Source organism: Hyla sarda, chromosome 4 (assembly GCF_029499605.1).
Source record: "Hyla sarda isolate aHylSar1 chromosome 4, aHylSar1.hap1, whole genome shotgun sequence".
Taxonomy (NCBI): Eukaryota; Metazoa; Chordata; class Amphibia; order Anura; family Hylidae; genus Hyla; species Hyla sarda.
The window spans coordinates 159,800,562-159,812,752 of record NC_079192.1 but is presented as its reverse complement, the minus strand read 5'-3'; the positions used below and the strand labels follow the sequence as shown (position 1 = coordinate 159,812,752).

The 12,191-nt window shown below is 41.4% G+C and overlaps 1 protein-coding gene across 2 annotated transcripts in view; it reads left to right on the top strand.

The window, feature by feature from the left end:
• LOC130368607 (proprotein convertase subtilisin/kexin type 5-like) overlaps positions 1–12,191 on the top strand; it is a 154,266-nt gene that overhangs the window by 26,336 nt on the left and 115,739 nt on the right. For both annotated transcript variants that reach the window (XM_056572514.1, XM_056572515.1), the window contains 2 exons: positions 211–405; positions 7,891–7,977. In XM_056572514.1, coding sequence (XP_056428489.1) covers positions 211–405; positions 7,891–7,977 — 282 coding nt within the window. The remainder of the gene's footprint in view (positions 1–210; positions 406–7,890; positions 7,978–12,191) is intronic.

Sequence of the window (12,191 nt, the reverse complement as noted above, 5' to 3'; positions counted from 1 at the left end):
CCCCAGTGGCGGGACCCCCACGATCAGATATCTTATCCCCTAAGGCTAAGGCTAAAGCTGATTTCTTTCCAGTAAAAAAGGTATGAAGTAGGGGTGAACAGGAGGGGCATGAACCAAATATGTATTCAATATTATGTCTGGGCTGTGTGAATGTAGCTGCAATAAGGATTGTTTATAGCAATAATAATGATTAACAGAGATGAATTACAGATGCTAGATGTGTGCTGAAATGCCCCGGTGGCATGTTCCAAGATACTAAGAAGTTGCAATGTGAAGCCTGTCACAAATCCTGCCTAACCTGTCATGGGCCTTCTCCTCGGGACTGTGACATGTGCCCAGATGGGAAGCAACCATCCTTTGGAATGTGTCATCTTTTGACTTGTTTGGATGAAGAATATTTTAATGGTATGTAAACAAAATAATAAGCTAACACTACAATCAGTTTCAAATGTTTTATCAGTTTCAATGTTTATGAGGTGTTTTTTCACAAATAGTGGGTTTTAGTTTTAACCCTTTAAGGATACAGACCATTTTGGCCTTGAGGACACAGGAAATTTTCATTTTTTGTGTTTTCAAGTTTATCCTTCTCACCTTTTAAGAACCATAAAAATGTTTTCAGCAACAGACCCTTAGGTGGGCTTGTTTTTTGCGCCACCAATTCTTCTTTGTCATGACACCTTTTATTTTACCATAAAATTTATGGTGCAACCAAAAAATTATTTTTTATGATGGAAATTGATAAGAAACCAGAAATGTAGCAATTTTTTTTTTGTTTTACGCAGTGCACTTTATGGTAAAATTGACATGTTCTCTTTATTTATTGGGTCAATATGACTAAAATGATACCCATCTTTACACACTTTTCTGTTATTGAACTACTTAAAAAAAAAAAAAACTCAAACTTATTTAAGAAAATATATATGTTTAAAATTGTTCTCTTCGGACCCCTTCGGTACCAATTTTGTGTATATATTACTTTTTGATAGTTTTTTCTTATTTTTTTTTTCTGGGATATGATGTGACCTTAAATCAGCAATTTTGGAATTTGGTATTTTTTTACATTTACACCATTCACCGTATGACATAATCCACATTATATTTTAATATAGCATATATTTCCGCATTTAATAATACCAAATATGTTGATTTATTTTTTTAAATGGAAAGAGGGGACTTTTATTTTATTTTTTATTGGTGAGGGGCTTATTCACTTTTATTGAAACTTTAAAAAAAATATGTAAATTTTTTTTTAGCCCACACAGGGGGCTAATTTTTGCAACATTTAGATTGCAGATGCTGATCAGCGCATAGCTACCTCCCTACTTCCTCCTCCCTATTTATGTAAAGAGGGGAGCTCATATTACTGCTTATTAAATTTTAAGGCAACAAGAAGTGTTTCTTAAATATCAGCCTGTTCTGACCAAAACTACTGTGACTGAGAAAGGCTTCCTTCTACCTTAAAATCTAATGAGCAGCAATATGAGCTGCCACTCCATATAACTGGTCCCTCTCTAACAGATGGGAGGGGAGGGGATAGCAGAGACAGAGCTCTGAATGTGATATGATGTCACAGCTGCAAGGGAGAGAGCAGAGATGATAGGGAGAGATCTTAGCCCTATGGCTAAAAATATTATATTAGTAGGCTGCCGTATTATACTTTTTGACACCATACACGGGTTGTTTCTTTTGCTGGACAACCCTTTTAAGGTATTTTTTTGATGAACAGATAGTAACCCAAATAGGGTACCTGAGGCTAAAAAGCGATAATTCAGGAGTAACAATACATAACTGCTTTTTCCCCAAAACATCAACACAATTGCTTAATTTGAAATTTACTTTTGATGTTATAGAAGCTTATCTGTTAAACCAACAAGTAGTTAAACTCATGGAAACAATGGCCCTGATTGAAGAGTGGAGTGTAGGATTCTTTGTGGGTTTTAATTCCCTACAATTTTTTTCCCACGGTATTTACTAAGGCTTCCCTACATTTGGCACTTTTCCCTACATTTTGCCATTTTTACACTTGCTCTGATCTGTCGGCTTTTCCTCAGCTCAAATCCACCACATTTTATGTGGCAACCTTAGTAAATGTGTTGTTTTTTTGGTGAAAATGTCAGGAACACGCCCCTTTTGGGTGACCACGCTCCTTTCCCAGATGGCCGTGCCCCTTTTCCGGGTTTTCTCAGTAAAATTGAGAGTTAGTCGGGTTTTTTTTCTCAATTCTGCCGCAAATTCTGGGGCGGACAGAATTTTTGGTGCAATACACCAGGATCTGGCGCGCAACCCAAAAAAACATGTTAGGTTTGCAATAGTAAATGAGGGCAAATGTTGTGATGCCATAGTACTAGGACAAGCAGGGCTCTGTGCACTGAGGACAAGAGGGCTCTGTGCACTGAGGACAAGCAGGGCTCTGTATACTGAGTACAAGCAGGGCTCTGTGCTGGAGGACAAGCAGGGCTCTGTGCACTGAGGACATGCAGGGCTCTGTACACTGAGGACAAGCAGGGCTCTGTGCACTGAGGACAAGCAGGGCTCTGTACACTGAGGACAAGCAGGGCTCTGTACACTGAGGACAAGCAGGGCTCTGTACACTGAGGACAAACAGGGCTCTGTACACTGAGGACAAACAGGGCTCTGTACACTGAGGACAAGCAGGGCTCTGTACACTGAGGACAAGCAGGGCTCTGTACACTGAGGACAAGCAGGGCTCTGTACACTGAGGACAAGCAGTGCTCTATGCAGTAAGGGCAAGCAGGACTCTGTACACTGAGGACAAGCAGTGCTCTGTGCACTGAGGACAAGCAGGGCTCTGTGCAGTAAGGACAAGCAGGGCTTTGTGCTCTGAGGACAAGCAGGGCTTTGTGCACTGAGGACAAGCAGGGCTGTGTACACTGAGGACAAGCAGGGCTCTGTACACTGAGGAAAAGCAGGGCTTTGTAAACTGAGGACAAGCAGGGCTCTGTACACTGAGGACAAGCAGGGCTCTGTGCAGTAAGGACAAGCAGGGCTCTGTACACTGAGGACAAGCAGTGCTCTGTACACTGAGGACAAGCATGGCTCAGTGCAGTAAGGACAAGCAGGGCTCTGTGCACTGAGGACAAGCAGGGCTGTGTACACTGAGGACAAGCAGGGCTGTGTACACTGAGGACAAGCAGGGCTGTGTACACTGAGGAAAAGCAGGGTTCTGTGCAGTGAGGCTCTGTGACATGCTCCCGGCTCACACATGAGGATGATTGACAAGCCTGGAGCCATCATAAAGCCCTGCTTGTCCACCCTCACTTCCTGTATTCGGATTCCTCACAGAGATGTACACTGTAACTTTTCCCACCTCAATAGGTTCTAAGCCTTAGAGCCTTATTTTGTTATGTCTCATTGGTGTATAGTTTGCCCCACTATACAGTTTGGAAAAGCATTTTTTTGTTACTGATGAAGCTGTGGAAATATCAAATTTGCCTCTGTCGCCCCATTTGACCAATGTTTTGCACTCTCCTGATGACCATCAGGGCAACTGCATGAGAACATCCATAACGCTGTCTTACTTCTGGATTGCCTTGCCTTGCATTGAGGTGATGAGCTAAAGCAGTGGTCTCCAAACTGTGGCCTTCCAGGTGCAGTCCCATTGTTTTCAGTGGGATTGTGCTGCACAGTGCACAGAGCAAATTCTGGCCTCCACAGAAAGAATCGGCATTCCATCACATTACGAGTGGTCCCAGTACCGGTATGTTATGCAGACACCCGCTGTTTGCTAAATTTTCTGTCCAGACATTCCTCTGAAAATATGCCTTGTGAACATAGCCTTCGGGTGTAACATATTCAGATTGGAAGGCCATTTAAAGTATTCTGTTAAGCTGATACAGTATATAAATCTGGGAAAAATATTTAACAAAAGAAACTTTCAGCTCACCACATTCTGAATGGAGAGAGTGTCCTGTAAAAGGGAGCGCCGAAGATAAACGCCAAGCCATATCCTTGGTTATTCAGCAATCCAGAAATGAAATTCAAGGGCTCCAGCTTCACAAAAAATGGTAGTTAAAATTCAAATTTTTACTCCATAATGCTTTTAAATCCAAAAAGGACAAAGACAAACATGATGTGCTCTGGTGAGTTAAAAACCCACGTCAACCAACGCGTTTCGAACAATAATGTTCTTAGTCATGGCATGAGACCCTCGCACTCTGCATGGTTTTTATATACTGAGGTGTACACCCTCATACAAACATAGCTCCATCTACTGCAGGTTAAGCTCCTTCCATCTGTAAGGATGTGTAACAAATTATCCCAGAAGAAAGCAGAGTTCAATTGCATTCAAGAATAGTAATTCAACATAGCTTCAAGAAACACTGGGGAAGACAGTACTTTCACTGTATATACACAAGACCCAATTCAGCAAAGTTTCAAAAAATCGATAAATATAATCTGGATTGTTCCTGTAATTCACACTCAATAGACACCCTGTATAAAATACTAATGTCCAACAAACTTCTCTTTTCAACATAATTTAAAAAAAACTAAACAAAAAACAACTTTTTACTTCTACGAGGTGGGTATACACATTAAACACCATTGATTTCCACTGTAAATGAATCACATTGGTATAATATAACTATGTTTTTCTATATAGTTATATTATACCGATGTGATTCATTTACAGGCTTTTTTCCCGAATTTTGTTGAAGAGAGAAGCTTGTTGGACAATAATATTTTATACAGGGTGTCCGTAGAGTGTGAATTACAGGAACGATCCAGTATATATTGTGATGACTTGCTCTTGCAAAGAGGTGCGGTTGCAGTATAGAGGCAAGGAGACAGCGTTTTCCAAATCAAAGTTCAGTGTTTTATTCATTCACACATGGCAAACAGTCTTTAAATGTAGAACAAAGGAAAACGTAAGAAAAAGTCCACCTGTAATCCTAAGGTGTTTGTTCACACCTGAGTTCACGCCGTGCGGCGTCAAGCAAGTCTTTTCGAGGCCTCCAGCTAGGCTGTCCAGCAGCTTCCATTCTTGGAGCTATCACAATGAAGAACTCCACACACAGCTTTCTCTGGCACTGTGTGCTGCCACTAGCAAATCCCCAGCAGCTGGTGAGACAGCCTAGCTTTAAGACCAACAAAAAACATCCGGGATTGTGGGGAATGACCCTCACCCTGCACTTGGTTATTGCCAGTAAGATCCATCCCGGATTGACCTTCCAGCCATACTACGGCCACAGTACAGTGGTCCCTCAACATACGATGGTAATTCGTTCCAAACGACCCATCGTTTGTCGAATCCATCGTATGTTGAGGGATCCGTGCAATGTAAAGTATAGGAAGCTGTACTCACCTGTCCCTGCCACTCCGGACCAGGTCCTCACCACTCCCGATGCTGTCCAAGGGGCTCCCGATGCTGTCCCGCTGCTCCGGTGTCTTCTTCGCGATCCTCCGGCTTCTTCCACATCTTCTGCAGGGTCCGGGCCTCGCTTTCTGGTGTCGTTATTACGCTGCTGCGCCGGCGCGGCGTGCGTAGTGACGTAATAACGACGCCGGAAAGCGAGGCCTGGACCCTGGAGAAGATGCAGAAGACGCCGGAGGATCGCGAAGTGGACCCAGAGCAGCGGGAATAGGTAGGCAAACCTGCCCGGGATGCTTAAACTGCTATCCGACAGCAGCTTAAGCATTTTGCGCTGTCGGATAGCAGTTAATGCGATGGCCCCGACATATAAAAGCATCATATGTCGATGCTGACATCGACATGCGATGGCCTCTGAGAGGCCATCGTATGTCGATTTTATCATATGTCGGGGGGTTACTGTATCAGTCTGCACCACAGCACAGACACTGGAAAATTACCGGCCCTTATCTCACCAAGGCCAGGAACCTTGGTGACGCATATCGCCCATCAACCACCATACCCTTCACCTTCTCACAATATTTATTGATTTTTTGAAACTTTGGTGAATTGGGTCTTGTGTATATACAGTGAAAGTACTGTCTTTCCCAGTGTTTCTTGAAGCTATGTTGAATTACTATTCTTGAATGCAATTGAAGTTCGCTTTCTTCTGGGATAATTTGTTACAAGTCCTTCCAGATGGAAGGAGCTCCACCTGCAGTAGGTGGAGCTATGTTTGTATGAGGGTGAACACCTCAGTATATAAAAACCATGCCAAGTGTGAGGGTCTCATGCCATGACTAAGAACATTATTGTTCGAAACGTGTCGGTTGACGTGGGGTTTTAACTCACCAGAGCACATCATGTTTGTCTTTGTCCTTTTTGGATTTTGAAGCATTATGGAAGAAAAATTCGAATTTTTTAACTACCTTTTTTTGTGGAGCTTGAGCCCTTGAATTTCGTTTCTGAATATATAAATCTTGGGCCTGTATTCGAGACATACTTAGTTAATTCCATGTCTTATCTATCACCTCTTTACTAATCAGATAGACATGCTTGGTTATTGTTACAGGAACAACAATACCGCATAGTGTGCTGAGGTAAGATAGCCAAGGGTAATATGATTAATCCCAGGCTATGGTCCTGAGGCTGGGAATTTGGGAAATGCTGAACTAGTCAATGTTCCAAGCTTTTAGCAATCCTCAGGAGTGCTAGATAAGCGAAATTCACAGTTCTACACTAAATTGCATCCTCCAACCTTATTTCTCTCATTCAGAAGGCAAACATATTAATAATTGTACTGGAGAATTAAATAATGACAGAATGTTTGGCTTTACAACTGGTCAGCGAACCTCATTATGTCTTTTAATATCATTTTACTGTATGTAATACATTAATCATGGTTTAGGTGAAACCATATAATATCCTTGACACTACTCATACTATGTTTGTTATGTTATGGCTCAGTACAACCTTAGAGTTTTACAGATCCATAATACTCCTGCCACAGCAGTCTAAGCAGTCAAATAAAAAAGCGATAAATTCTACAGAAAAACTAAATTGTGGCATAGACTATGGCACCAAATGGCAGCTGTGAATTGTGTGCCCAACTATAAGACATTTTTTTAATCACAAAATGTAACGCTGTCACAATAAAATGTATATAATGTAATATGTCAATGAACAGCATAATATTTATTAAGATGATACATTTTCTTCTTAAAGGGGTTATCCAGGATTACAAATACAGAGCTGATTTCTTTAAAAAAAACAGTACCCCACCTGTTCTTAGGTACTACTGCTTTGTTCCATTTGAAGTGAATGGAGCCAAGTTGCAATACCACACACAACCTGAGGACAGGGGTGGTGCTTGTTTTTGGAAGAAATCAGCTCTGCTTTCTATTCCTGGATAACCCCTCAAACCCCTTACTGCTATTTGACATTTATACACAACATAGCAGGAAAGGTAATGAACGCTCTGTGACGGGTATACCCCACATGATTGCGGTGGGAGCCGGCGGTCATAAAAAGCTAAGCACCTGCCGCAACTGTCAGCAGGGCAGAGCTTCAAATCTGATAGTTAACCCTGTAGATGTTGATGTCAGTGAGAAATATATGGCTGTCAGAATATGGCAACACAAAAAAAAAGATTTTTTTTTTTAAAGGGATTTTGTTGTGAAAAGGATGGGTAGCATTGCCTATTTACATCATGGATGCTCTCACGGTAGACAGTACACATTTTCATAGACCTTCATTACCCAAAGTCGCCTCCATCTGGATGGCATATAACAGGATTTGCTTTATGAGCAATTTACAATAAAAATTATAACTAAAGAAAACAGTATACTGTGAAGTATTCATTTTTTATACCCATCTGTCATAGGTATACGTCTGAGAAACTCATTACATATACCTCCGATGATGCAGTGTGGAAAGAGCATTATGTTATAATAAAATGTATGTTATGTAATATGTCAAAGAACAATATCATATTTATTAAGATTATACATTTTCTTCTTAAGTGGCAGATGGCAAGTGCTACCCCTGTGACCCTTCCTGTCAGAGTTGCTTCGGCCCACAAGCACAAGATTGCTTCTCCTGTCATATTGGTAATGCAGACAAATCTTTGTTGTTCTAATTACCCTTTTTGTGTCATGATTTTTTATCTTTGTAACCTTTAGGGGGATTATTACTTAACAAAAACACCAGAATTCAGAATTGCATAATAAGGTGGTTTACATAACGTCCTAAACTTAGGCTGATTAGAGATGATTTATTTTCACCAATAGGAAGCACACCATGCATTGTGAAAATAATCTTAATCTTTATTGAAAACACAAAATTAATAAAATACATCAAAAGACATGTAAAAAAATATATGGCAGAACTACAATACAGAGCAGGTTTAAGGGGTTATCCAGGAATAGAAAAACAGAGCTACTGTCTTTCAGAAAACACTCCCCATCTGTCTCCAGGTTGGGTGTGGTTCTGCAGCTCAGTTCCATTGAAGTGAATGGAGCCAAGATGTAATACCACACCCAACCTGGAGACAGATGTGGAGCTGTTCTTTAAAGAAATTAGCTGTGTTTTTCTATTCCTGGATAACCCCTGAAGACAAGTGTGAGAAAATAATAACAACCAACCTAAGTTGGTAACTACAAAGAAAGTGGAATGTGCATAGCAGCCTAGTATTACAATAACAGCAGGAACAAAGCAACCCTGCCACTACTTCCACAGTCACTGAAAGCAAGTTGTAGTGTGGGCTCTGTGCAATGTATATTGATGTTTTCATAGAGTAGTTGCAGGGTTGCTTTATTCCTGCTGTTATCGTAATACTATGCTGCTATGCATATTCCAGTTAAAAAACAAAACAAAAAGTGCCTCACACAACATTATAAACCCTATTAATAACCCTAATAAAACATAACCTTTAATGTGTTCCTTAAAAGAGACATACATAATTAAAATGACTAATATTGCCACCGTATTAACAGTAGATACCGTATTTATCGGCGCATAACATGCACTGGCATATAACAGGCAAATTTAAGTTAAAAAAATGTAATGTAAAATAAAGGACTAAATGCCACATCATCCCCCTAACTTCGTTTTCTTCTGCACCTGTTTGGTCCCGTCCCCTCCAGTGCCACATCATTCCTTACCTTTTATCAGTCTCTGTGCCACATTTACCCCTCTCATCACCACCCCCCATGTCTCATCATCCCCCCATGTCTCATCATTTCCCCCTGTCATAGACCACCACTAGCCATACAGACATTAAGCATTTAGTGCCTCCCTCACCATCATTTCCCCCTGTCTCATCATCCCCCACCCTGTCTCATCATGTCCCCCATCATTTCCCCCTGTCTCATCATCCCCCCACCCTGTCTCATCATGTCCCCCCTCATCATTTCCCCCTGTCTCATCATCCCCCACCCTGTCTCATCATGCCCCCCATCATTCCCCCCTCATCATCCCCCCACCCTGTCTCATCATCCCCCACAACCTGTCTCATCATCCCCCCATTATTCCCCCCCATCATTTCCCCCTGTCTCATCAACCTGCGGACCTCCAGATGTTGCAAAACTACAACTCCCAGCAGGCCTGGACAGCCAACTGCTGTCTGGGCATGCTGGGAGTTGTAGTTTTGTAACATCTGGAAGTCCGCAGGTTGAAGACAACTCTTCCCCTTTTCTTACCTGTCTGCGCTTCGGCTGTCTTGCGTGCTGCGGTCAGTGAAGCAGATGAGTGACATCCTCTCCCCGCTTCTCTGTGCGGCATCAGGGATGTCACTTTTTGGCGGCGACTACAGTAAATGAAAAGTGACGTCAGTGATGCCGGGCAGAGAAGCTGGCAGAGGATGTCACTCATCTGCTTCACTGACTGCAGATCGCAAGACCCCCCCCCCCCCCACCTGACTTGACCTGCCGAAGTGCAGTCAGGTAAGGAAAATAAACAAATCTATGAAAAGCAGGGAAAGGGGGAATGATAAGGGAAGGGGGGGGGGGGGGTAAGAAAAATGAAAAGTAAAGCTGTCACTTGTTTTCTCCCGCACTATCCACAGGTACTGGTGAATAGTGCGGGAGAAGCTGATTAAAAGGTAGGGAAGATCCGGACAAGGTAGGGCTCATTTTAATCAGCGTCTCCCGTGGACAGTGCGGGAGAAAACAAGTGACAGTTTTCCAGAGCGGGGAGGAGTGGCACTGATTTAAAGTGGCCGCGGCCGTGCTGCTAATACTTAACAAGCAGACGCTGCTGCGGCCGCTTTAAATCAGTGACCAGAAGATTTATCGGCATATAACACGCAGGCAGGCTTTTTGCCTTAAATTAAAGTTTTAAAAGTGCGTGTTATACGCCGATAAATACGGTAGTCATTTCCGGTATGCATGTATGCAGAGGGACTTGTAGTCTGTTCCGCCACTGATGTGCCACACAGGAATAAAAAATTGTATTGTAATTGACCACAGGCTGCAGTCCTGGGGTTGAAATTTGTATAGACCGTGGCAACAAAGAACTTTAAAACACTAACAGTCCCAGCCCCCCTGACATGTTTCGCTCTGACCGAGCTTCTTCAGCATTCTAGGCCAATGGCTGCTAAAATGTATACTTTGTATACTCTGTTGGTGATGACAGATAGTCATATATGACATAAGTACAGAAAGTGAGAATTGTTCTTAGGCAATAAAAAGTGTTACTATGGAGAAGTTTTTCGATTGAGAAGTGATTAATAATGGCAATAAAAGAGGGGAAGATCACTGATGTTGTAGGATTGTAGGATGAAAATTTCACAAATTTACTTTTACCCCAACTTTTCTCATGGGGTAGGTATAACATTGTATAAAATACATACTAAGGCTGCATTCACATCAAGATTCGGACCTCTGTAGCACATTAGTGTTGAGTGTGAATATTCTAAATGCAAATTCTTACTGCGAACATAGGCACATTGTGATTTTGCGAACATTTGGAATATAGTGATATATATTCGTAAGGACGGATTTTTGATTTTTTAATGCAAATCTTTACAAATATTTGCATATTCGCGAATATCAGCACTTCCAGTCAGAGGACACTGATCCTTCCCTTCTTTTAGGTGAGATATAATTGTGCATGCACACTATGCAAATTCCATTACAAACTTTCGCATGGAAATAAAAAGAACGAACATAGCGAATATGCAAATTTCATGAACATAGGATGAATATTCGTCCATATATTGGCAAAATATCACAAATTCGAATATGGCCCCTACAGCTCATCACTATAGCACATCATGTATATTGTACATTTAGGGAATGACTTACTGACAACATTTGGGTAATTGAAGACATGGTTCCATGCCTGTTAGTGCTTATATACATCAGCATTCTACTTCAAATTGTATGGTATAATGAATATTGCTTATCTTACTCACACCTGTATCATGCTGTTACCTGTAGTCACTTACTTGACAATATAAGTCCCCAATTCCAGTATGAAGCAAAAGAGACATGTGTAGAATTTGTTAATTAAAGGGTACCTCTCATCAAAAAACTTTTGATATATTATAGATTAATGTATGCAGAATAACTTTACAATTGAATGTTATTAAAAAATATGCTTCTTTCTATTTAATTTTCCACTTTGAAGAAATGACCACTAGGGGTCTCCCTACCAGTCCTGGCAGCAAGCATTTCAGACTCATGCTGGAGTCCTAAACACTACGAGCTGCCAGTCTGCTTTGTTCACAAAGGAGAACACTCAGAGCTGCCAGCCTGCTTTGTTCACAGCCTGTTTGGCTGTGAACAAAGCAGGCTGGCAGCTCTGAGTATTTAGGACTCCAGCATGAGTCAGAAATGCTTGCTGACAGGACTGATCGGGAAAAATACAATAGAAAGAAGCATATTTTTCATTAACATGCTATTGGAAAGTTATTCAACATTCATTAATCTAAAATATATCAAAAGTTTATTAGATGAGAGGTACCCTTTAAGTTGATTTCCTGGACCTAAGAGCTGCAGACACCATTAGATTGCTATTAGTTTATGAAAGCAAACGGCACCTTTCCTGGAGCTGGTGGTAGTTGCTAAACTAAACAAACCTTTTTTAATACTCAAGGTCAAATGTATCAAGATAATCAGGTGCCACAGTCTGGCACACTTCTTCGCTTGTCCTCACTTCCCAGCCCCTTCCTGATTGACGTGCAGAGCTTGGTGCAGTAGTCAAGAAGTGGTTGGAAAGTAAGGAGTTGTACCAGGCTGTGAGACTTAAAGGGGTACTCCGGTGCAAAACTTTTCTTTTTTTTTTTTTTTTATCAACTGGTGCCAGAAAGTGAAACAGATTT